This window comes from Anomaloglossus baeobatrachus, chromosome 1, assembly GCF_048569485.1.
Source record: "Anomaloglossus baeobatrachus isolate aAnoBae1 chromosome 1, aAnoBae1.hap1, whole genome shotgun sequence".
Lineage (NCBI taxonomy): Eukaryota > Metazoa > Chordata > Amphibia > Anura > Aromobatidae > Anomaloglossus > Anomaloglossus baeobatrachus.
In genome coordinates, this window is record NC_134353.1 from 581,713,592 (window position 1) to 581,740,328 (window position 26,737).

The 26,737-nt window shown below is 43.0% G+C and overlaps 1 protein-coding gene across 3 annotated transcripts in view; it reads right to left on the reverse strand.

The window, feature by feature from the left end:
* DOCK8 (dedicator of cytokinesis 8) overlaps positions 1-26,737 on the reverse strand; it is a 360,169-nt gene that overhangs the window by 125,345 nt on the left and 208,087 nt on the right. For 2 of the 3 annotated variants that reach the window (XM_075317746.1, XM_075317764.1), the window contains 8 exons: positions 19,647-19,717; positions 15,916-16,054; positions 15,717-15,818; positions 13,116-13,211; positions 11,388-11,622; positions 8,486-8,650; positions 8,163-8,323; positions 2,850-2,945 (listed from right to left, as the gene is read on the reverse strand). In XM_075317746.1, coding sequence (XP_075173861.1) covers positions 2,850-2,945; positions 8,163-8,323; positions 8,486-8,650; positions 11,388-11,622; positions 13,116-13,211; positions 15,717-15,818; positions 15,916-16,054; positions 19,647-19,717 — 1,065 coding nt within the window. The remainder of the gene's footprint in view (positions 1-2,849; positions 2,946-8,162; positions 8,324-8,485; positions 8,651-11,387; positions 11,623-13,115; positions 13,212-15,716; positions 15,819-15,915; positions 16,055-19,646; positions 19,718-26,737) is intronic. The other variant, XM_075317756.1, reaches the window with a different exon arrangement.

Sequence of the window (26,737 nt, forward strand, 5' to 3'; positions counted from 1 at the left end):
AAAATTGCAAAGCAAGTATTAAGTATATTGGTATGTGTGATGGTGGAATATTGTGGCTTGTGTACCATTTTGTGTGAGTTAATGTTTGGGTGTAGTTCACTGTCCATTCTGTGTTTCTTGTACATTGTCCTATTTGCAGGTTTAATTCCTCCCCTGCCGGGCTTTTGTTCCTAAGTTGGGGGAGGGGGCGTGAGATCCACCTAAACACTCTGCTTACCTGAAGAATTGGGAGTCTGTTTGGAGAACTTCAGGAGAGAAGGATTGATCCAATGGGAGAAGCTGCGGCTTCTCAGAGAGAAACTGGACGTTTATTTATTGCTTACCGGACTATATTTGTGTTACTGGACTAATTTTACCCTGTTTTGTGGATTATTTGATGGACATTCTGGATTGCTTGGAATAAATATGCTTTGGATTGCTCACTCATCTCTCGCTCTGTTGATCGTGTGATATGGGAGAAGGACCCCGTAACAGTATGCCATAAAATTTCCAAGATGGAAACACCCATTGTAGCAATATAAAACAAGTCTGTATCTGGCGAAAAAAAATTTTTGACCCCCACCACCCACACATCAATACTGTGGAATAAAGCCAATCATACTACACTCTTTTTTGCCTATACTACAATTCAGTTATAAGAGCATGACCAAAACCAAGCGGAAAATCATGGTGAATCAGAAGATGCTATAATATTATATTATATATTATATTATACCTACACCTATTGTACCATCACCCATTCCCTGTAGACTGTGAGCCCTCGCGGGCAGGGTCCTCTCTCCTCCTATACCAGTCTGTCTTGTACTGTTAATGATTGTTGTACGTATACCCTCTTTCACTTGTAAAGCGCCATGGAATAAATGGCGCTATAATAATAAATAATAATAATAATAATAATAATAATAATAATAATAATATATATATATATATATATATAGGCTTTGAAAAGTTGCATATTTTTGGCACAAGTCATTGCTGTGCTAAAATAAAGCAACTTCTGCCGTTCTCATGCCATTTTCGCTCATAAAAGTGGGCAGAGTAGGGCTGGGACATAGCTGTGGCGTCCACCGCTCATCAAATTTATGATGAGCAGCAGTGCTCACTGTGACGACATGGACTCTGTCAGTGCCTAGCATGGGTTAAATTTCTTAGAATTCATCCCCTCATTGTTTCTACAAGACTCTTAAGAGTCTAGTGTAACAGTTTTTGTTGACTCATGTAATTGCCTTGGCCAATGAAGGTCAGATACCTAGACAAATCAATGATGCGAACCTCCCATTGTACTGCGATGTAACTTAACTGTCTCTCTCTCGTCTCTGCCAGAGATCATTACTACTAGGGATATTTTGTATACGGATTGAAATCTAGCCAATAAGAGCCCAGTCTTATCCACCAATCGTGAAGATCCCAATGGTCTGAATGGAGAGCTCAGGGATATAAGAAGGAGGACTGTCCATTGCCCAGGTAGACTCTTGCTACATGCTACCAATCTAGGACCTGCAGATCTGATTGGCAAGCCATAACCGAACCTGGATTATAATACTACATGGACTTCAGCATCGAATGCAAGGATTCGGCTGAGCTATCAAAGATTACCTAAGGAAGGAATCCAGCTTGGGACAATCCAGTCACCTGACTACAGGCTTTGCGGTCCTCAGACAGCTTCCTAAATCTGGTGTTATTCCATTCTCGGTGAGTGTCTGCCGAAAGCGGGGTGCTGCTGGTTTGGAGTAAGTAGCCCTGGAAGCTCTAAGGCACGGACATTCTAATCCCGGGTGAGCCAGCGGAAGGGTGAGAAACTGTTGCCGGTTAAATTTTGTGGTTTTGCTGGTTATGTGCCATATGTCGTTAATTGTTTGGGGATCCAATAAAGTCTTAATATTGTGATTCCCTCATCCTGTGTTGTCTGAGTAGTGTTCCGCTCACGGTTAAGGAAGTCGGGCGTTCAGTTGGGATGAGCCCTGGGCCATGCTGTCTTTCTAAAGGCGGCCGGATCAGCGGACGAGAGCACCTACTGAGCCCCGTGTCTCCACAGTCACTATGCTAGATATCTTACTCTTGCAAGGGCTGGAGTAGGGTTTGTGACGAGGCACACACAGGAATATGCCACTAGTCTGGCACTCCTCATTCATGAAGTGACAGACAGTCAACACTACTGGGAAGTTACACAGAAAATGTCGATTTTAAGGCGGGCTTTGCACGTTGCGACATCGCAAGCCGATGCTGCGATGTCGCACGCGATAGTCCCCGCCCCCGTCGCAGGTATGATATCGTGTGATAGCTGGCGTAGCGAAAATTATCGCTACGCCAGGTTCACATGCACTCACCTGCCCTGCGACCGTCGCTCTGGCCGGCGACCCGCCTCCTTCCTAAGGGGGCGGGTTGTGCGGCGTCATAGCGACGTCACACGGCAGGCGGCCAATAGCGGCGGAGGGGCGGAGATGAGCAGGATGTAAACATCCTGCCCACCTCCTTCCTTCCGCATATCCTACGGAAGCCGCAGTGACGCCGGTAGGAGATGTTCCTCGCTCCTGCGGCTTCACACACAGCGATGTGTGCTGCCGCAGGAACGAGGAACAACATCGGACCGTCGCGTCAGCGTAATTATGGATTACGCCGACGCTGCACCGATGATATGATTACGATGATTTTGCGCTCGTTAATCGTATCATCTAGGCTTTACACAGTACGATGTCGCATGCGATGCCGGATGTGCGTCACTTTCACTTTGACCCCACCGACATCGCACCTGCGATGTCGTAGTGTGCAAAGCCGCCCTAACTGTCATGAAGGGTATATGTGGAAATTATTTACATTTTCAGAGTTGAGGTATAAAGTGTTTAATATACCTTTTTACTGGATGGTCTGGTGCTAGCCATGGTGTTCTGTAGGTCATTACTAGATTCAATGAAGAAGGACATGCGATTGCAGCCACGTCCAGAACCCTAAGACACATAACAAGGTTACTCTTCATACATAATACATCCTATAGTTATATGGGTTTCATATTTGTTTCTGTAGTCACCCAGAAAAGTTTGGGGCTACATGGTGGTACTACTCACTAGTCACAGATGGTTGATTTCAGAAATTGACATATTTTATATGTCTATCATTTTGCTCATACACATTTTTGACAGATATATTGTAACAACACACTGCTAACTGCTGCTGTAATATGTATTGGACTTAAAGGGATGCGGACTCTCCCCATAGAGAATTGTAAAGCGACTTAAGGGAGACTTTCGGAAAGGTTTCCTGAGAAATATATGTAAATATTTTCCTTAGAAGGAATCTGTCACTATAATTTTACTGCCTCATTTAAGATCACAATAATGTAGTCAGAGACCCTGATTCCAGCAATGTATCACTTACTGAGCTGTGTGTTGTAGATTTGATACAACACAGTTTTAACTGCTTCAGTTCTGCTAGTCCTCTCATTGACGCGTTTCATATAACCCCGCCCACAGCACTAACTGACAGTGTTCAGTGTACAATGTACATAAGTAGAAAGCTGCCAATCATTGGTGTGGGCCGGTTATACAGAGATTATTAATATGGAGGACTACATGGCAGTATTTTTACTAGGACTCTACTGATAATCTCCTAGTGATACAGGTGTTTTATAAAAACTGCAGCAAGCAACCCAGTAATTGACACATCGCTGGAATCATGGTCTCAGCTCCTACATTATGCTGCTGTTGTATGGAGTTTCAAAAACCTGGTGACAGAGTATCTTTTAAGTAAGCAAACTGTGTCTACATTGTTGCAATTAGAAATAAGCAAGTAAGTTTGTAAGACTCTGCTCAGCCAATTCAGTATTTCATGGCTGCAGAATGGGATCTTTGTCAGCATCTCAACTTCTCTTTTGATAAAACAGTCTGAACGAGGCCTGTGTAAATGGTGTAGAGGTCGCGCAAGTGCAATTCCACTTCATGCATTGTCTATGGGACTGGCAGTATAGCCGAGCGCAGCACTACAAACCCTAAGGACTAAATCTGAACATCATATCTAACTAGACTAGGAGGGAGCACTTTCTCTACATCACACTGCTCTTGGATAACATGCGAGTGCAGTGCGATGTTTCACACACACTCATAGACTTGTATGGGGGTGCGTGAGCCAAGAATCGCTGCCAAACGCAGCATGCTGCAATTTATTTTGCATGCCGCTGTGGCATGAGATATTAATCACAGATGGACACTGTCCCATAGTTTTGCACTAGAGTGAGAGCAATCCGATGTTTTATCAGATTGCACTCGTCTGTACAAATCGCAAGTCGAACCGTACCCTATCAGGGTAGCTTTTCCCACATATATTAGAATGGTTAAAACTGGCTTAAAGGGAACCTGTCACCAGAGTTGGGCCCTATAAGCTGCGGCCACCACTAGTGGGCTCTTATATACAACATTCTAACATGCTGTATACAGTATAAGAGCCAAGGCCACTGTGTAGAACATAAAACACACTTTATAATACTCATCTAGGGGGTAGGTGTGGTGCAAACTGGTCAGATAAGTGGCGCCATTCTTCGGGACTGACGCCTCCTCTTTCGGCAATCTTAGTACTCCTTCTGAAGCCTGGGTGCAGGACGTGTCCTAAGTCATGCACACAGACCGGTATTGAGGTCCTACGCAGGTGCACTACAATACTTTGATCTGCCCTGCTCAGGGCAGATGAAAGTGCGCCTGCGCGGGACTTCAATGCCGGCGTAGGACGCGTCATGCTTGCCGGCTTCAGAAGGAGGAGGACAAAGATGGCCAAAAAACGAGTCGCCGGTCACGAAGAATGGAGACACCCATCTGACCAGTTTTCACCACACCGATCCCTTAGGTGAGTATTATAAAGTGTTTTTATGTTCTATACAGCAGCATGGGCTCTTATATACTGCATATTAGAATACTGTATATAAGAGCCCACTGGTGGTGGCCTCAGATTATAGGGCCAAACTCTGGTGACAGGTTCCCTTTAACATACAATTACAATTTCTAACAGTCATATATTTTTTTTTTAAATCAGATACTTTTTTATTAAAACAGAATACATACAACAGAATAACAAATCGGCATCCAAATTAAGTTTATCACATCTATTACCCCTTTAACTCTCCCACCCCGGCAGCAACACTTCTCCCCGATACTACATCCCATTTAGTACACACTTAGAATACCCTCCAACTGCAGTATAGCAACCATCCCGTTCATCCCGACGTGCAGGAGGAACTACTAGTAACACAAATAAAAAAAAACACACACATCAGAGGTCTCCGACGGCTATCCCGGTCCCAGACCAGTTTACTGGTCCATCACTCGTCCTATTCACATTGCAGCCAAGGAGACCATAGCTTCTCAAACATTTTAACATTGCCCCTTCTTTCATACACTCCCTGTTCCAGCTGAAGAATACATTTCACCCTTTTAATGTACTCTCCCCTGGTCGGGGGGTCTTTTTTAATCCAGGACCTGGCGATCAGCTTTCTTGCCGCATACAGCAGCCTAGCAATGGCAATTTTCATAGTATTTTCCACCCCAAGCTCCTCAACATATCCCAATATGCATAGCAATGGTTCCCTGGGAAGGACACACCCATATGTTCTTCCTATCTTGTGGATAACCTAAAGGCTACTTTACACACTGCAATATCGGTCCCGATATCGCTAGTGTGGGTATCCGCCCCCATCTGTTGCGCGACACGGGCAAATCGCTGCCCGTGCCGCACAACATCGCCCAGAGCCGTCACACATACTTACCTGTCCGGCGACGTCGCTGTGACCGGCGAACCGCCTCCTTTCTAAGGGGGCGGTCCGTGCGGCGTCACAGCGACGTCACTGAAACGTCACTGAACCGCCACCCAATCGCAGCGGAGGGGCGGAGATGAGCGGGACGTAACATCCCGCCCACCTCCTTCCTTCCGCATAGCGGCCGGGAGGCAGGTAGGGAGAGCTTCCTCGCTCCTGCGGCGTCACACGCAGCGATGTGTTCTGCCGCAGGAACGACGAACAACCTCGTTACTGCTGAAGGAACGATAATTGAGAATGGACCCCCGTGTCGCCGATTAGCGATTTTGCACTGTTTTGCAACGATGCAAAATCGCTTATCGGTGTCACACGCAACGGCATCGCTAATGCGGCCGGATGTGCGTCACAAAATCCGTGACCCCAACGACTCCGCATTAGCGATGTCGCAGCGTGTAAAGCCCGCTTTAGTCCAAAAGGAGACCAGTCTTGGACAAGACCACATCATATGAAAAATACCTGCGTCAGATCCCTGACACCTTGGACACTCCGAATTCATTTTCAACCCCATTTTAAACATCAGTAAAGGAGACCTATATACCCGGTGAATCACGTATAGGTGAGATAGTCTGGCCGGTTCGCTCATGAAAAGTTTAGGGACATACTCTAAGATACGCTCCCACACCTCCTCCGTTATCGGCCCAACTTCCTCCTCCCATTTAGATTTAGTTTTAATTGGGTAGTCTAAAAGAAAGGTATGTAGTATATCATTATATGTGCCAGAAATGATCCCTTTAGTGCTTCCTCCCCCCTTACACACATACTCCAGTACCAGGTCAGTCTGTATGTCCACACTTTTTTTTAGCCGCTTGGGCTGCAATCGCATGTTTTAATTGGCTGTAGTGGAGCCAGCCGGACGCCGGTAACTGAAACTCACTCTGTAACTGTGGGAACGATTTCAAAATTCCTCCGTCCAATATCTGATGCATGTATATTACACCCTTGCGTCTCCATTCCTCAATATTCCCCATTTTCTCAATCTCCGGGAGATTGCTGTTATCCCAGATAGGTGTAGACTTAGTTAACCGGGTCACCCCTCTCACCCTTTTCAGCCTATCCCAGGTCTTGTTTATAAGTGCCATTGTAGGAGACGTTCCACCCAAGATCCCCACCGCACCATCCTCTAGTCCCATTACCAATGGACTTCTACCCACTATGTATTCCAGCACTTCTTTAATGCCCCCATCTTTCTCTCGATCAGACCAACCCCTGAGGTGTTGACATTGCGCCGCTATATAATACAATTCCGGATTTGGGATTGCTAGACCCCCCTCATCTTTCGGCCTTTGTAAAGTCTCTAATTGCACCCTAGGCTGCTTTTTACCCCACACCAGGTCCCTAAACAGCGAATTTATCCCTTTGAATCTTTTCTTTGAAATACAAACAGGGGCATTGTGCAGTATGTATAGGTGTTTAGGCATTACTACCATCTTTAGTACATTAACCCTTTCAACAACTGACAAATGTAGCTTGTTCCAGGCATCCACTTTGGCTCTCAATTTTTTAAGAAGCGGCCATAAGTTCACCTGTATGTATTTTTCTACTGGCAGAGATATCTGGACACCTAGATATTTAAATTCGTCCACACTCTTCAATTTGTTAGCCCCAGTATCATCATTTGTCCAGGCTACTTCCCCATCCACTTTAAAGAGGCTCGATTTAGACCAATTAATGGTCAGTCCCGAAACTTCTCCAAATTTCTCTTTTATCTGCATAGCATGATCCAATGAGGCTGACGGATCCCCCAAGAAAAGTAATAAATCGTCAGCATAAAGAGCTATTTTCTCCTCTAAATGCCCATATCTAAAATCCATGGATCTCCTTCGATTTCCTAATGGCCGCCGCCAGAGGCTCTATTGCAATAGCAAATCTAACAGTCATATTACTTACAAAGAAGATTCGGATTAAAGACTTATGGACATTACTATTTCTGATTATGTCTTAAAGGCATTATGCAAGATTATTTCAAAACTAGAGAGAGGGAAGGGAACTTTATAAAATAAAAAAGAAATGTAATTTATCACTCCAATCCCTTACCAATTCAGTGTTGCCAGTTCCGTGCTCTACACGGTAAATGGAAGTTAAGATGCCCAGTCAATACATCACCTGCCTCTGCAGCCAACCAGTGGCCTTAGTAGTCAGGTGACTGAATGGCCAGAACATCGTTTCCAATTCCAGAAGTAGGAAAATAGGGTTAAGCCGTGCTGCCAGGTAAAGGAATACAGTTGAGCCAGAAGTCCTGAATATGTGATTTTTATGTCAATGCATTTCAGAGTATAACACACACCTTCTTCAGGACGAATCTCAGCAAACTAACTATACTCTTATATAATACTGACAAAATGATGATTGCATGACATGCCAGTCTCACCTTGGAGGACATGATATTTTTGACTTCGTCATCTGCACTTGGCATCCCTGCAATATCTGGATTACTCGAGCTTATCGACCTTGCCTGGGCCAGTTTTGACCCAACAGTAGTAGCAGACGTGCGGCCAACTGTGTTGTAACGTACATCTGTCATATTTCCACCTACAGAATAAAAATGAAGCAAAATGAATAAAAAGGTTGTAGAAACTGTAGAGATATGGACAGATAAATACATGGATGGATAGATAAATGAAAGATATATACATAGATGGATAGATAATAGACCGATAACTGGCATTAGAGGATGTGGTGTGGACACAGTACCTGCTATATACATGTCCTTCTGAACCTCTGGAAGACGGAATATGTAATGCACATACGATGCCAGTAAGCAATTTCTTCCATGCTGGTCCTTGCTGAGGTCTTTACTATTATGAAGGCTACTCACTATGGAAACCACCGATTCAAAGGTAAATTGGGAAAAGGTAGCTGAGGAAAAGATAATACAGTCATTTATACGCAGAACATTACTGCCATCAGCTGGCAAAGGAAAGAAATACAGCTTGATCTTCCTACAATAGGTATAAAAGGTATTTCTGTGGACTTTTGGGGAAAAACTTGTATTTTTGATAACTTTAGTGACCATATTTATAACATTTTAATTAACATTAATGATAACAATGGTTTTAATCAATTTTATAAAGTTAAAAATACTGTTTAGAAAAATGATGATTGTAAAATCCATTGATCCTTTAGTAACACGGGCTATGGTTTAAAGGGAATAAGTCAGCTGGATTTCCACCCCCAAAGTATTTATATGTGCATGTAGCTCATCACAGACAAGTCCAGTAATACCTCTACATGGCTGGTCAGGTCACCACTACTACTGAGAAATAAGTGTTCGAATTGACATGCAAATAGTAGAGGTGGGGGTGAAATCCTGCTTAGGCCTGTTTCACACATCCAGCATTTCGCCGGATTGCTGTATCCGGCACACTCCAGTACAGTGCAATACTGTACAATGGCATCGCGGCAAGCTCCGGTCACATGACAGCATGTGACCGGAGCCTTCCGCGATGCCATTGTACAGTATTACACTGTACTGGAGTGTGCTGGATACAGCAATCCGGCAAAATGCCGGATGTGTGAAACGGGCCTTAGGCTACTTTCACACATCCGTTTTTGCATATTCTGCACCGGATTGTGCCTGATGCCAAAAAAGTGATGTGCCGGATCCCTTTTTTGAATGTAAATCAGGCCATATCGCGCTGGATCCGGCGCAATGCGTTTTTTTGTCAGAGACAAAAAACGTTACAAGAGACGTTCCATCCGGCCACCGCATTAGCTAATTACGCCGGATCTGGCAAAAGCCGGATGCAACGCAATGCCATCCAGTACAATCCAGAGCTAATACAAATCAATTGGGATAAAACGGATCCAGATCCGTTTTTTTCCGGATTGTGCCTGATGGAAAACAACTGATGTGTGAAAGTAGCCTTAGAAGTACCTTTTAACCCGTTACTTCAGGACCGGGCTATTTCTGTTTTTTCCTCCCCTTATTCCAAAAGCCAAAACATTTTTTATTTTTCCATCCATATAACCATATGGGGGTTTGACTCGGAGACTCGTTATGACCAGCACAGGACTTCGGCAGATCTTTGACTATCATGGTAACTCATCAGCGTTCCACAATCATATCGTGGACGTGGAATAGCATGCTCATCTGACAGTGCATGTGAAATGTCAGAGATTGACAGTGACATTTAACATGTTAACAGTCGCAGGCAGAGCGCAACTTCTTCCGCAGATGATGGCTGAATAATTCAGGGACATGACACATGGCGTAACTGTACATCATATGTCTGGAAGGGATTAAAGTGTAGATCTACATTGTCATAGTAGTTACCGAATACTGCAAGCAAGTTAAATATATTAAATATATACACTAAAGATACTTAGACTTTAAGGCAGAAGTCCTGGGGGCACGCCACTTAAGGGGATCCTGGCACTTGGTTTTTGCCACCTAATCTGAGAGCAGCATAATGAAGAAATATAGCCGGATTCCAAGGATGTTTTACTGACTTGGCTGCTTTGTGTAGTTTTGATAATCTCCTACTGGTAAGACATTGATTTTATCACTAGAGGAGAAGTAAACCTGCTGCTATATAGTACTTTATATTCATGAGCTCTGTATAACCCCACCACTGATTGGCAACTTTGTGCCTATGCAGTGTTCACAGAAAGCTGCCAATCACTTGTGTAGACAGTTATACACAGCACAACATTCTTCAGCAAACCCTGTTTCCTAGAAAAGATTCAATATAGTTTATATAGTATTTTAATTATTGAAATCACTGGTATTTGTATGAATAACGGTCCAGTGGGTGGTCCTACTTAGTGATTTATCGCTATCTCTGCATGCATAATCATACAGGGAAACCTGTCGATCACTGGATAGGACCAGGGTCCTCTCTCCTCCTATACCAGTCTGTTTTGTACTGTTAATGATTGTTGTACGTATACCCTCTTTCACTTGTAAAGCGCCATGAAATAAATGGCGCTATAATAAATAATAATAATAATAATAATAAATACCGGTTATTTCAATGAATCAAATGTAAGTTTTACTGAAACTTTTCACAAAAAAATAATATCTGATCAGCTCCTCCTAGTCTTTACCATCCTGTCTGCAGATCAGATACCATTATCATCACGACAGGGTCTATTTAATAATTGAATGCTCGTGTTTCAGTCTGTTCCAAAACCCCTAGCCATGCAGTCTATACTAAAACTTGTGAAAGAAAGGGTCATTCTAAACAGATCACTGAATTTCATTGTGGTACTGTAATAGGATGTCACCATTGTAACCAGTCATTACATCACATTTTTTGCCTCCTAAATTTTGGTATTATTGAAAAATCGAAGTTAGGAGCCAAAGCAACTACGAAGGGGTAGACCACGTAAAGTTATAAACATGCCAGATTGTACATTTTCTTACAATATGAACCAGTTGGTCAACCCGATTTCTGACGGACAGAGAATCAGGACCTAGGGAGGGGTGGGTTTAGTTTCAGAAGGGGTTGACCAATTTGGATAAATGTTTTAATTATAAGCTAGTTCGTACATTTTTTCACAATCTAAACAAAACATAAATTATCAGTACCCATAACTAATGAGTTCCATCTATGTATATCCTAACGACAATGAGTAGTGCATATGATCTTACCAGCTTGCCCTCCAATCACCATCGGCTGTACAGTAAGGTGAAACAGTTTGTCCAAAACAAGATGGAGGAAAAGCACCAGTGGGTCTAGTCTGGAGGAACTTAGCTGAATTATGCTCAGTTTAAGTTCATGCTCCAAGGAGTTTTCTGCGATCTTTTGATCCAAGACTCGAATAGGGAAAGTCACGGGACCTTCCAGTGCATGGCAGAGAGTAAGGAATTTTTCCAAGTGGTTATCCTGAGAACAGAAATATGATATTTAGAAAGTCCCTCAAAAGCCAGGGGTACCACTGTGGTGTCATGAGGTTGTCCATCTGTGCTCATACTACATATGGTGGGTGATAGAACAAAATTCCTAGAGGATTGCATCTTGATCCTGTCATACGGCTCTGCTGTTTTGACTGGTACATATACCATATATGTGAAGACTTTGCATTTATACAGTTATGATGTTTATAACAAGCATTGAACTTTTAGGCTAAGACCGCACTTTGCTTTTTACCTGCTTTTTCAACTGCAGCGTTTAATGCCAAAATGGTTGTGTTTTGCTTTTCAAGCAAAGTCTATGGGAATTTGGGTTTCTAAACCGCACTATGCAGTTCAAAATGCTGCCTTTTTGTGGCAGAAATTTGGGCAAAAATTCTGCTTTGCAGTTCTAAACGCAAATGGCAAAAGCAATTGACATGTCAAACTGCTTTGCGTTTAGAAAGTTTTAGAGTTTTTGCCCAAATTTCTGCCACAAAAAGGCTGCAGTTTGAACTGCATAGTGCGGTCTAGAAACCCAAATTTCCATAGACTAAGCTTGAAAAGCAGAACACAACCATTTTGGCATTAAACGCTGCAGTTGAAAAAGCAGGTAAAAAGCAGGTAAAAAACAGGTAAAAATCAAAGTGGGGTCTTAGCCTTAGGGTGGCTTTGCACACTACGACATCGCAGGTAAGATGTCAGTGGGGTCAAATCGAAAGTGACTCACATCCGGCGTCACTTGCGATGTCGTAGTGTGTAAAATCTTTTTGATATGATGAACGAGTGCAAAAGCGTCGTTATCGTATCATCAGTGTATTCTCCGACATTTCCATAATGCCAGTGCAGAGACAGGTACGATGTTGTTCCTCGTTCCTGCGGCAGCACACATCGCTGTGTGTAAAGCCACAGGAGCGAGGAACATCTCCTACCTGCCTCCCGGCTGCAATGAGAAGGAAGGAGGTGGGCGTGATGTTTACATCCTGCTCATCTCCGCCCCTCCGCCGCTATTGGCCGCCTGCCGTGTGACGTCGCTATGACGCCGCACGACCCGCCCCCCTTAGGAAGGAGGCGGGTCGCCGGCCAGAGCGACGGTCGCAGGGCAGGTGAGTGCATGTGAAGCTGGCGTAGAGATAATTTTCGCTATGCCAGCTATCAAAAGATATCGTACCTGCGACGGGGGCGGGGACTATCGCACTCGACATCGCAGCATCGGCTTGCGATGTCGTAATGTACAAAGCCCGCCTTAGACTTTTTACAAATAAGATCAAAGTTGTGAGGCATAGAAGTCCATACTTGTATACATCCATATAGGGTGCAACAGATTCAAAACTTGGATCATATGGCTGTAGACCATGCGCAGATTAAAGCAAGACAGCACAGTCTGCTATCTTTACAGATTAATATTCATGAAATGAGGAACTACAAATCTTTAGTGTCCTTTTCTACATCATTTTCTCCACAGTTCATATTAGAAAGCTATAATACCTGAGTATGCACTGAAGATACGGCCTGTACTTCCAAGTTAAACACCCCCTTGTGCCCTTCCACCCATTTAATAGGTATCGGTTGAGCTGGTAATTTCTGTAAATGATGCAAACAATATAAATACACATGAATTACAGTAATCAATCATTATCATACATTATGGAACTGATAACTAAGGGTTCATTCACATGGCACAATATGCAGCATTAAACAAATATAGACCGTTAATTGCTTGCTAGTCATCGGTCTTTTACTACCCTGTTAGACCGAAAAATGAGGAACAACATCGCTAATGAGAGGAAAACGATTTTTTGATTCCGGACGACCTCTCCGCGGCAAACGATTTTGGCTGCTTTTGCGATCGTTTAAGGTCGCACATAAGTGTTACACGCTGCTATATCATTAATGACACTGGATGTGTGTCACAAACACCGTGACCCCGACGATAATTCATTAACGATATTGTATCGTGTAAAGCCCGCTTTACTGTCCTACTGAACAGTCCTACACCTCAAAAAACGAGGCTTTCTTGGGGTGAAAACATTACCCTAACAGACGAAAAGTGTTTAGCTTTAGAGTGGAAATGACAAGGTCATCTAAATCCTTTAGCCACATGCTGTGCTCACCTGAACACAACAAGGAATTACACAGCCACCAAGAATGGACCTTAATGGAAGATTCGCAGTTGTTGGTTTGCAGGTATAAGACTTCATTACATAGTGGCTCCTAGGTTCCCTCCTCCTTTGCCTATCTTCCCATTTTGTACAGATTGGATGTGGCTGTGAAGACAGAATGGGAGTGTCGTATAGCGCAGGGCTGGATGAATCAGAATGAACCTGACATGGAGATTTCTTGCAACATATTGACTAAAGAAAGATGTTTTGCTGTCAAAATGATTTACCGTAAGCAGTGTCATGTATAAATATAGGAGATAATTACTTTATAAACATGTTACTGCTGCAACCAGCTTGGCATTGTTTGTATTCTGAAAGATCTCACTAGTCTTAACATGACCGCCATTGCAATGGAATTATTATAATAGACTATATTAGATACCTTGCAGGGATTTTTGGGAACACAATCATCATTGCAATGGTAACAAGTACTGTGGTTGACGAAATATCTGACTATATATAAAATTCATGCTAGTCATGTAGTATTGACTGGAGAAAATACTGCAAAGGTGCAGATATATGAGCCTGCCAATAACGAATGTGAGGGTCCAGACCTGCACCCTCTGAACAGATGTGATATGATGCTATAAAGAGCTTCGGTGAATTATCAGTGCCGAAGTACAGGATGATTATTTCTATTAAATCCTGCTGCAAATATAACATGAGATATTATTTTAATATGGATATAATAGTGTTGATTTTGTTTTCAAAATACAAAAAATGGGCAAATAGTTGGTCATGTATTAATAGAATATTTATATTGTTCTGGTAAATCTTCCACTGTTCTAGCTCCCCGATGGTTTTTGTTAGCCTCCTGATTACCCACACAAGCCACTGCAGCAAATCACTGGCATTAAAAGAGCTGGTTGCACAGCTCTTCCATGACTAGTGTCATGGGTGTGTCACAGGTGACAGACAGTCCTGTTGTATACAGCTATAGAAGGTCACAGTGTTTTGCTGCTCTCTGACCTTCTACTATTTCTGCTTGGTTTTCATACCTTTCCCTTTAGGACCCTGCAGAGTTCCTCAGCATTTCAGGTGCTTTTCAACTGCACTTCCCTTGATGTCTTTATATACCTTCACATAATATTACTCGGTGCTGGTAGCTCTTATACGCTTAACAAGTCTTCAGTGCAAGCAGTCGACTAACATACATCTGCGGAATGTTTGTGGTTGTTGCAGTTAAACTCCCTGAGTTATATGGAGATAAGTTATTTGTGTACGTTCCCCCTGTTTGTTATCCCTGTGTCTTCTTTAGTGCTTTCCCTTTTGCCGTTCGCTTGGTTCTTCCCCGTACGTAGCGTGACACAAGTAGCCAATGATTGGCTGCAGTGGTCAGGTTGGTAGTCAGAATGTCAGCAGCTAAGACCAGCGGAACAACCAGAAAAGTGGTGTAGAAGCAGAGGGGAATTTACGAGAAAAATATACAAATTATTTTATGCTAATACTATTTGTACAATTAAAAAAAATTCTGGAAGATCCTTTCACATATTGGCCTGTATACAACTTAGTAGTTTATATATCAACCACAGCCAGCCAGTGCGCTACAGGACAGTCCTGTTCTGATCTTCCCATTCCGACAAACCAACTGTGACTACATACGGCTGAATTCACATATGCAGTTTTGATACTGTTTTCTTAAACCAAAGAAAGGAAAACTATACTAAACACGTCACCTCTCTACTTTGTACCCGATCCTGGATATGGCGTAGAAACTGTGGTAGAGCCAAATAAGAAAGTAGACATGTAAATTGTTCCTCTGTACAGTACTTTTTTGGCAGTTTTTTTGCTTTGGCGCCAATAAACTGGCCATGTGAATTTGACCCAATAAACCACTAAGTGCCTCTATTAACTGTAGAAAGACTTGAAAAGGTCACCCAGTGTGAAACCTGAGAGCGAACCCGTTCTGAAAATCATCTTGGATTACCTCTGGAGAATGCATCGAGTAGTTTGAGGGCAGCTTTTCAGTCGCCACAGGGAGGCAGTAATGTCCAGTTTGAAGCCGATCATTTATCAAGATTGGTAACCACTAAGGAAGAAGCAGGAATGAATGTATAACAAGTAACAGAAACAACACATGTATTATATAACATAAGATATTACAGAAAACACATCGTCTCACTTACAGAATATCCGAGAACAGTCTCTACTGACGTGCCCAGTTTCTGCTGGCAGCTGATATGGTAAAATGTAAACAGGAGGTGGTGCTTTTCTGTTAGCTTGGCAGGTAGTTTGATTTTAACTTCTTCATAGAAATCAGGGGCCCTGAAATCAAAGGATAAATACCCAAATTCATGAGCTCTTTTATACCAATACTACACAAAATACATATCTGATACTTTATATACACCTACAGCTCCATTTATATCTTGATTTCAGGTACAATGGGGGTATATGTCGGAAGTATTCCCCAATATACACTTTGCCTTTTCCATAAGCTTTATACTGCTAGTGTATGCCAAAAGTGTGTCCTGTATAGCAAGCGGTAAACATTCCTTTTTACAATGGGAGTCAATGACAGACGTCTGCCACTGCAGACTTACATCAGAGGCATACGTCAGGGAAGACGCTTGGAATATGCTTCTCACCTGCCTGAAAAACGAGATGTGAACATAGCCTTATATATTGCTTATTCTTCATTCACAATCTAGTATGCCCATCTTGGGCATGAAAACAGAAGCTAGAAGAGATTGCAAAGGAAACAAAAAACCTACACGTATAATCAAAGAGTATAGACTTAAGTATAACCCCAATTGCAAAAAGGTTGGGACGCTGTACGAAATGTAAAGAAGATAAGAAAATGCTGCAAAAAAGGGCCTTTTATAAACTCCTATTTAAGTCTGCTTCATACGTGAACATACAAAAATGCACGTGGAGCATGTTCCATTTTTATACTGATGTTGCCAATGTTTTCATCATCGGCAGGCCTTGCATAGTGCAGCGTGACCCAGAATGTATGATGAGCGGTACCGTTACCAATGTCACCGCTATTCATCATCGGCAGGTCTTGCATAGCGCAGTGTGACCCGTAATGTTTGATGAGCAGTAAGATTACCAGTCTATGGAGTATCAGAACAATGATCCTTTGCTCTTTGCTCTTGACTACCGTACGTAAGTCATGCTGGGAATTTTTTTTTCTTGGGGGGAGGGTGGGGTGGATAAAGATGTGAACAAGTGAAAGTGTCTTGTTTTACTTTTCTGTGTTTTCTGTTCCTGTTTTTTTTTTTTTTTTACAGGATTCCCTATACTACGGCGTACCTTTTATAACGTGATAAGCAAGGGGAGGAAAATAGTTGGGGAGTATTTAATAAAGTACTTGTTTTCTCTGTGTGTTTCTTTTTTTATTATTGGGTTAGTAATGGGGGTGCCCCTCCATTACTAACACCAGGGCTTGAAGCCAGCTGCCATTACACAGACATCAAACCATAAACCATTACCCAGTTTGCCAAAGCACCAGGCAATCGGGAAGAGACAAGACAAAGTACTAGAATTGGTGCATCTAATGTGATGTGCCACTTCAGAGGTGGCTGAGGGCTGGTATTTTTAGGCTGGGAACGGCCCAATAACCATGGAATTTCCCAGCCTGATAATATCAGCTCTCAGCTGTCTGCTTTATTTTAGCTGGTTATAAAAAATGGGGGGGACTGCACACTATTGAACACACAGGTACAGGGTATAAAGGGGTTTATTTTCCAAGTGGGCGGGGCCTGTTCTTCGTGTTGCGTAAGCTAGGAGTCAGGTCCCCCTGTGCCTTGTCCACTACTGACTTATTTGTCTCGTAGAGCCGCTCCTGCCTCGCCAACCGGTCCTGACGGTTCCAGAAATCCAGAGGGTGACTGTCCGCCATCTCTTCTGTCCCTCCCGTCTCCGATCCCTGGATCCGTGTGGTGACCGACCCCCTCGCTCAGCTGGTTCCGGATTCTGCCTGACATCATCCCGGCCTCCGAACCTGAGCCTCGCCCCCTGGACTACCTTCAGAGACTCTGTGGTCCCAGGGACTTCTTCACTCCGGTCCTCTGAACGGACTGTCCTGCTACCCGTAGTGCTCCAGCTACCAGGTACCCCCTGCCCTCGGTGGGGTGCTCAGTCCAGTGGATCCACCTCCTGGGCCTACCCGTCCTCCTGGCCCTTACAACATAGTGGAATCAGGAGCATGTGAATGTGGCCTTACCAAGCTTCTCCTCATTGTGGGACCCTTCTGGCATTATTGAAGAACGTATGTTAAACAGTGATAAAATGTATGAGAGCGAGAATAAAGTAGATGGACATGAGACAACCTTTTTGGCCATGTGCACACAACTGTACTTTCATCCTTATCATGTGGATCCTCAATAATGTGTTCAGAGCATGCAGTGGGACCTCAAGGTCTCTGATTTTACACAAAGGTACGCAGCTTTCCGTCCCCCAACAGATCTTGTTTTGAAGCGTGAGAAATTGCTACAGGTTGTCAGGAAATCTGAAAACAAGATCTGTTTGGGGGTTGTGAGGACAGGGGTCTTAGAAACAGTGCTCCGTTACACGCCATATTAAGGTATGTGCACACGTTGAGCATTTACAGTACATTTTTCTGGCAAGAACAAAACCCCACAGTGCACAATACACGCGTTTATGACTCATTTTTACTTATGTCTTTGATGCTTTTTTGCTTGTGTTTTTTCCCTTTTCATTTCAATGTGTGATAAATGTTAAAGAATTGACATGCTGCAGATTTGGAAAAATGCTTTGATGATTCAAATTTACAAGGAAAAGATTTCAGAAATCTCATTTACATTGTTGGTACTGTAAAGTGCAGCGTCTTTACCCTTGAAAGTAGGGATTCTTCCATTTCCTGAATTCTCATTTTTGCCATTCTTTATTGTAATGAAGCTGTCTCTATTCCAAAAGTTATCTGTCTATACTGGATTTCCCTAATACTATAACTGTCTTCCTGAACGTCTCCCTATTTCTTCGGCACGCCTCAATTACACAGAATGTTCCATAGCTATGCTGACTGTTCGATAGATAAATATTTCCTAGTATCCTGTGAATGCATCATTTGTTCACACAATTCTTGTTATATACCGTAATTGAGATGCCACACAGTACAATAATAGTAAATATTAGGTATGGTTAGTGTCATGCGAATGAAAAGATCTTATCTGTAAAAAACTATCAGAAATCCCACTATTGACATCTGCTCTGGATGTATTGACATGTTCACTAATACAGGTCTAGGTACACACATACAGTATACTTTCCATGGTGGTAACATATGAAAACATAACTTTCTAAAGTGAAATTACAGGGAATCTGTCAGCAGGTTTTTGTTATCTAATCTAAAAACAGCATAATACAGGGTAGGAAAGCCTGATTCCAGGCATGTGTCACTTATTAGGCTGTGTGCTGTAGTTTCAATACAATCAGTGTTTTCTCAGCTGGAGATTATCATTAAATGACTATGTCTCCCTGGTAGGCCAGACCAACTAATATGTATAATCCGTCCCCCCACCACTGATTGGTAGTTTGCTGGCAATGTGCTGTGTACACAGGAAGGTGCTAATCAAGGGTGTGGGTGGAGTTATACACAACTTCGCATTCTGAGCTCTGCTACATCTACAGCCATTTAAAAGAATTTGGCAAAAAATGGCAATGAATGCAATAAGGCAAAAAAGAAAAGTGACTTGGAAAAATGCAAATGATGAATCAGAGCCATAGCTTTTTTTTATATTTCACAAAGTGACTTCTAGGTTTTCACAGGTGTTTTGGAGACATGCAAAATATTCTACTGCTTATATTGTTTAACCTGTCAAATCCTTTTTATAGCAAAAAAAAGCCAGAGAGTGTAGTTATATATAAGTACAAGACAGCTTCCACTTACTTGTTGTGATATGTGACAGCGGTGCACACCTCATCCAGAAATTCTGGACCATTGGACTTCCCAAAAATTACCTATATGGTGAAAAGATGTCATAATATAATAATGTGTACTACTGTAATTATTACAGATACATTCTTCGTTATTAAACAATATAGGAAACAAAATATTAAAGGTATTGTTCTTAAATAGATATATCAAGCTCAGTGGTAAAATGTACCTATGTGTGGCAGCCGCAGGGGGTCACGACTACAGGACCTGTAGAGTAGGCTTAAGTGTGGTTTCCCAAACTCCCATAGAAATTAAAGAAACAGCGCAGTGTAAAATACAGCATACTGTATTTCATGGTTCAAGAGGTTGTCCAGTACTTTAATATTAATGGCTTATTCTTAGTATGGGTCAGCAATGTCTCATTGACCGGGGTCCACCACCCACCATCAGATGTTTTTGGTGTCAGTGGTGGCAGCAGGCAGCCAGAAATGCTCAGTTCCGGAGCTGCCCTGCCTTCTAAGGCTATGTGCCTACGGGGAAAGTGTCCTGCGGTATTATCCGCAGGACATTCCGCAGGAGCTCCCAAAAATCCACAGCATAACTTTGTCTGTTTCAATGCTGCAGATGTGCTGCGGAATGTCCTGCGGATATGGTGCGGGCATTCTGCATTGAGGATACAGTACCATGGCTTCGGCACTGCATCCTCAATGCAGAACAAGTGCTGAGTGATTGGGGAGTTCATACTTACCTCCATCCACCACTCTCCGGCCTTGTATGTTAGCGTCTGCACTGTGCAGGAGAAGGTGGGCGGGCCTGAACTAGCTATGGCTGTCACATGACCGGAGCTCGTGCAGGCCCCGCCCCCCTCCTCCTTCATGCTCCTAGCTCCACTGCCGTCCTGACTCGGGTGTCTGCTAAGTAAGTATGGGACCAAGGCAGTTAAGCCTCTATCTCCATAGTGAAGAGATGGGATTTCAGCAGGTAAATCCGCAGGAATAATTGACATGCAGTTATGTGCGGCTGCGGGACATCCGCAGCATATTCCGCAGTCACACATTCCGCAGCGTGGACACAGACACTCCCCATGTCCCATAGGATAACATGGGGAGTGTCTGTACTTGCTGAAACCTGAGGATTTATCTGGAAAATCCAGATAAATCCGCAGGTTTTGCACGGCAAAATCCGCAGAAGCAAGCTCCCGTGGGCACATAGTAGTGGCCACGGCCGCTATCAGACAACGAGGCAGCTCTGGAACTGAGCATTTCTGACCACCTGCTGCCAGCACCGTGAACAGCTGATCAGCAGAGATGCTGGGTGTCATAAGGATAGGCCATCAATGTTAAAGTAGTGGAAAACCCTTTTAACTGTCCATAATAATATCATCGAGGTCAAGGCATGAAGCAGACCTTACCCTGCAAGGAAAATATCTAGCAGACAGCAATGTCAACTGTATGCCAGGAATGTGATGGCCAGGCCTGTTAAATAGAGTTTTTTGTGAGACAACCCCTTAGAAAGGTCTAACGACTCAAAATATGCATTAAGGAGTGATTACTCATAGGTCCCTATTCTCATCAGATAGGAATCATTGGTTCCGGACTGTCAGCAAGGGTAAGCATGGATATTTCTTTTGACAGTCCCTAGTTCAGCAAGATGAAGTAGGTGAGAAAGCCACAAACCCCCCCCCCCCAAAAAAAAAACAAGATTTAGGGTACACTGGCTGATAGTCTAGAACGAGCGCTCCACTGTTCCTAGGAATGGTCATTTCCTGATAATCAGCCTGTCTAATCAGGTTGCCAACCACCCAAACAACAAGCAAAAAGGCTTGTTAATGATCGTTCAGTTTGCATGAAAGTGTGGTTGCCCTGTGTAAACAGGCTAAGACTGCTGGGTATGACTATAGCTAATCAATGGTTGTTTAACGACTGCAATGCAGTGATATAATTGGGGCCTCTATCCATGGCCCTTAACTTATCCCACCATAAAGACTTTTGGTTCTGTGTACTACGTTTGCTGTATTTTCTATATGCTTACTAATTATTACCTTACAAGCATAGGGCATCTTATATATCCTACTTCTATATCTAGCAAGACATACACATCTCTCTAATCTTAGCCTCCTGCACATTACAAGTCAGTCCTTGTCCTGGTGCCTTAGGCAGTAAAAAGTAATAAATTGCAAAAACTTCTTTTCATAACAAATGAGTATATGTAGAGGTTGTCGTAACATATTATGACTGAAGAGTCACAAGAAGGGTTAGAAGGGCTACTATGTTATTATTGGAGAATGCAGAAACACTAGTGAACTGTATTTATGATGAATTTTCTCTTTATTATATTTAGGTTATATCTAATATAACCAAATTCTCTCACCTTTTTTATCCAAAAGATCCTCAGAAAATTGAAAGTGTTAATCAGGTTTTAAAAACTGATCGTTGGAGTATACCGTTTATATTAGATACTTCGAGGTCCATCTACTGGCACTTTCTCCAACCAACGGATTGAAGTAGCTGTGGAACTAATGTTAGTGATGCATCCTCTGTGATGCTTGGACAGATGCAGGCTGGTTCAAACCCGACAATGTCATATATATATAGTGACTGTATAAGAAATTGCCTCAAAAAATCCTTCTCTAGCCCATATAAGAGGGCAGTTTAGACACGAGGAGAGGCAGAAATTTGATTAGGAATCAGTTGAGAGTAAAGGGGGCTTTACACGTTAGCGATATCACTAGCAATTTCTAGTGATAGCGAGCGTGTAAGTACCCGCCCCCGTCGCGCATGCGATTGTTTGTGATCGCTGCCGTAGCGAACATTAATCGCTACGCAGCGTCACACATACTTACCTGGTCGGCGGCGTCGCTGTGACTGCTGAACAATCCCTCCTTCAAGGGGGAGGGACGTTCGCGTCACCGCAACGTCACTAAGCGGCCGGCCAATGAAAGCGGAGGGGCGGAGCTGAGCGTGATGTAAACATCCCGCCCACCTCTTCCTTCTGCATTGCGACCGGTGGCAGTTAAGGAGACGGTCCTCGCTCATGCGGTGTCACACATAGCGATGTGTGCTGCCGCATGAGCGATGAATCACAACGCTAAACAACCATTACCGATTTTTGAGTTTGGGACGACCTCTCCATGGTGAACGATTTTCACCATTTTTGAGGTCGCCTAAGGTCGCTGGTAAGTATTACACGCTGCGATATCGTTAATGACGCCGGATGTGCGTCACTAACAACTTGACCCCGACGACAAAACATTAACGATATCGTAGCGTGTAAAGCCCCCTTTACACCTTGGCGTAGTAACTGGGCTCAAGTAAATTTGGCCATTTTTATTTGCAAAGTAACTCATTTTTTCTACAAATATTTTTCATGTTTCTTGGCAGTAATCCATATTCACATTTCAATGTTCACTACTCATGTCCTTCAGTTTTTTTCCCTTCACATTATTTGAGTGCAACTGTTTTTTATATATCTTATGTTCAGTTTGGACCTTAACTTTAGGAAGTGCCGGCAATTCTTTGATTTTTGTATAAGAAATTGAAGTGAATGGAAGAATGTTACAATATCTTGTGGGGTGCCAAAAAAATAATACAGGACAAGAAAATACTGCTGTAAAAATTGGAGAGGCTTGCACTAGGTCCTCTTCAAACAGTTGATAGAGTTGATAGCCAATTTAACATTGATGGTTTATCATCATTTTTTTTATATAAAGACTAGATAACCTCTTTAAAATAATTAAATCACAAAGGCCCACTCACAGAAAATAACCCTGGCATCCCAGTGTAGCAGGCCAAATTAACCCCTTCCCAGATTAAGCCTGGGTATAGTTTGGCCCAAGCCAGAGTATACCCCAGGGATTAACTGTCCTAAACCAAACTATACTCCTCCAGGCCAGAATATACCCATCTGATGTGGAACCCGGGTATAGTCTGGCCCAGGCCACAGTATACCCCGATGGATTAACTCTTTACTCGGTGGTGTAAATTAGTACAGTGCTTACATTGAACTGACAGTATATGGCGCTGTCCCATCAGTACATAGTTAATGTTATGTATTGTAACTTGTTATGTCTGTTTCTCTCTGCTCTCAATGACACCAAACGTTTTTTTTGTTATAGTAATGAAAGTCTGTTTAGCGTTTAAAGATTTAATGAAGTCATTTAGCTTTCTCACTTAACTTGCCAGACAAAGCTGAATCCCCAATAAAGTGTTGAAAAGTTAGGTAATTCTTGTGTATATCACTCAATGCTACTTATGGGAGTATAATAGGACCTGAGGGGTATAGTTTGACCTAGGCCAATGTATACCCCAAAGAAGAATCTAGTCTACAACACTTTAAGATTAGGTTTGGACTGTGGGTATACTCTGGCCTGTTACACTGGGGCTTGGACCCACATCACTATCTTGGAACAATTTTGATTAAGGCTATGTGCGCACGTGTGCGCTCTGCACCGCACCTAAAAGGTGCGCTTCAGAGCGCAGCTGAAAAGCTACGTTCTGAAGCGCATGGTGCCGGCAGAGAACGTGCGCTCTGCCTGTAGCTCCTCCCATAGACAGAGCAGGGGCTGCCGGCAAAGCGCACGGAAGAAGTGACATGTCACTTCTTAGAACGCACGCTTCGGGCAGCAGCCGAAGCGCTGCGCTCTAAGACGCCACGTGCGCACGGCCCCTGCACAATCTCCATAGATTGTGCAGGGGACGCAGGACGCATGCAGTTACGTTGCGCTACAAAGCGCAGCGTAATTGCATGAATTACGCACACGTGCGCACATAGCCTAAGATAAAAAAAATAAATAAATATATAGATCCAGCTGATGGGAATGTGTCATAAAAAAAACACTTTCTTTCCAGTATCAATAAGGGCAATGCAGGAAAATATAGAACACCCTTGCCACCAACGCGTTTCTGGCATGCTTAACACCCTTCCCATTGGTACAAAAAAAAAGGCAACAATATGACAGCTGGAAATTTAAAACATACCAATTCCAACCAATTCCGAAAGAAGCCACCATATGATTGGTGACTGTCAGGAAATGGTACAGCCAAATTAATTAATTAATTAATTAAAGGGAACCTCTCACCGGATGTTTATAATACTCACCTAACGGTCGATGCGGAGCAGACTAGTCGCATGGGTGTCTCTGTTCTCCGGATTCACACCTTCTCTTTCGGCCATCTTTGCCCTCCTTCTGAAGATAGTGTGGATGACGCGTTCTACATCATCTACACTAGCCGGCATTGAGGTCCCGCGCAGGTACACTACAATACTTTGATCTGCCCTACTCAAAGTCCCCATCATGGCCCTATCCTGGCTCCATCCTGGTGTATGACCCCATCATGCCTATATCCTGGTATGTGGCCCCATCCTGAAATATGTCCCTATCATGGCCCCATCCTGGTGAATGACTTTGATCATGGATATAGCCTGACATATGGCCACATCATGGAATATGTTCCTATCATGGCCTCATCCTGGTGTATGACTCCGATCATGGATATAGCCTGGTATATCTAGCCCACACCTGGTATACAGTAGGTCCCTATCATGGCCCCATACTGGTGTATGACCCCGATCATTGATATAGCCTGGTATATGTGGCCCTATCCTGGTATATATGGCCCCATCCTAGTGTATATGGCCCCATCCTGTAATATATGGCCCCAGACTGGTATATATGGCCCAAGCCTGGTATATATGCTCCCATCATGGCCCTATCCTGGTATGTATGCTCCCATCATATCCCCATCCTGGTTTATATGGCTCCATCATGTTCCCATCCTGGTATATAGCCCTATCCTGGTATATGTTCCAAGCATGTCCCCATCCTAGTATATATAGTGGCTTGCAAAAGTATTCGGCCCCCTTGAATTTTTCAACCTTTTCTCACATTTAAGGCTTCAAACATAAAGATAAAAATTTTAAATGTTATGGTGAAGAATCAACAACAAGTGGGACACAATTGTAAAGTTAAACAATTTTTATTGCTTATTTTAAACTTTTTTAAAAAATAAATAAGTTCTAAGTGGGGCGTGCAATATTATTCGTCCCCTTTAAGTTAATACTTTGTAGCGCCACCTTTTGCTGCGATTACAGCTGTAAGTCTCTTGGGGGTATGTCTCTATCAGTTTTGCACATCGAGAGACTGAAATTCTTGCCCATTCTTCCTTTACAAACAGCTCGAGCTCAGTGAGGTTGGATGGAAAGTGTTTGTGAACAGCAGTTTTCAGCTCTTTCCACAGATTCTTGATTGGATTCAGGTCTGGACTTTTACTTGGCCATTCTAACACCTGGATACGTTTATTTGTGAACCATTACATTGTAGATTTTGCTTTATGTTTGGGATCATTGTCTTGTTGGAAGACAAATCTCCGTCCCAGTCTCAGGTCTTTTGCAGACTCCAACAGGTTTTCTTCAAGAATGGTCCTGTTTTTGGCTCTATCCATCTTCCAATCAATTTTATCCATCTTCCCTGTCCCTGCTGAAAAAAAGCAGGCCCAAACCATGATGCTGCCACCACCATGTCTGACAGTGGGGATGGTGTGTTCAGGGTGATGAGCTGTGTTGCTTTTACACCATATCGTTTGTCATTGTGCCCAAATAGTTCGATTTTGGTCTTATCTGACCAGAGCACCTTCTTCCACATGTTTAGTGTGTCTCCCAGGTGGCTTGTGGCAAACTTTAAACAACACTTTTTATGGATATCTTTGAAAAATGGCTTTCTTCTTGCCACTCTTGCATAAAGGCCAGATTTGTGCAGTGTACGACTGATTGTTGTCCTATGGACAGACTCTTCCACCTCAGCTGTAGATCTCTGCAGTTCATCCAGAGTGATCATAGGCCTCTTGGCTGCATCTCTGATCAGTCTTCTTGTTTGAAATGAAAGTTTGGATGGACGGCCGGGTCTTGGTAGATTTACAGTGGTATGATACTCCTTCCATTTCAATATGACCGCTTGCACAGTGCTCATTAGAATGTTTAAAGTTTTGGAAATCTTTTTGTAACCAAATCCGGCTTTAAAACTTCTCCACAACAGTATAACGGACCTGCCTGTTGTGTTCCTTTTTTTTCATGATGCTATCTGCGCTTTAAACAATACACTGGGAATA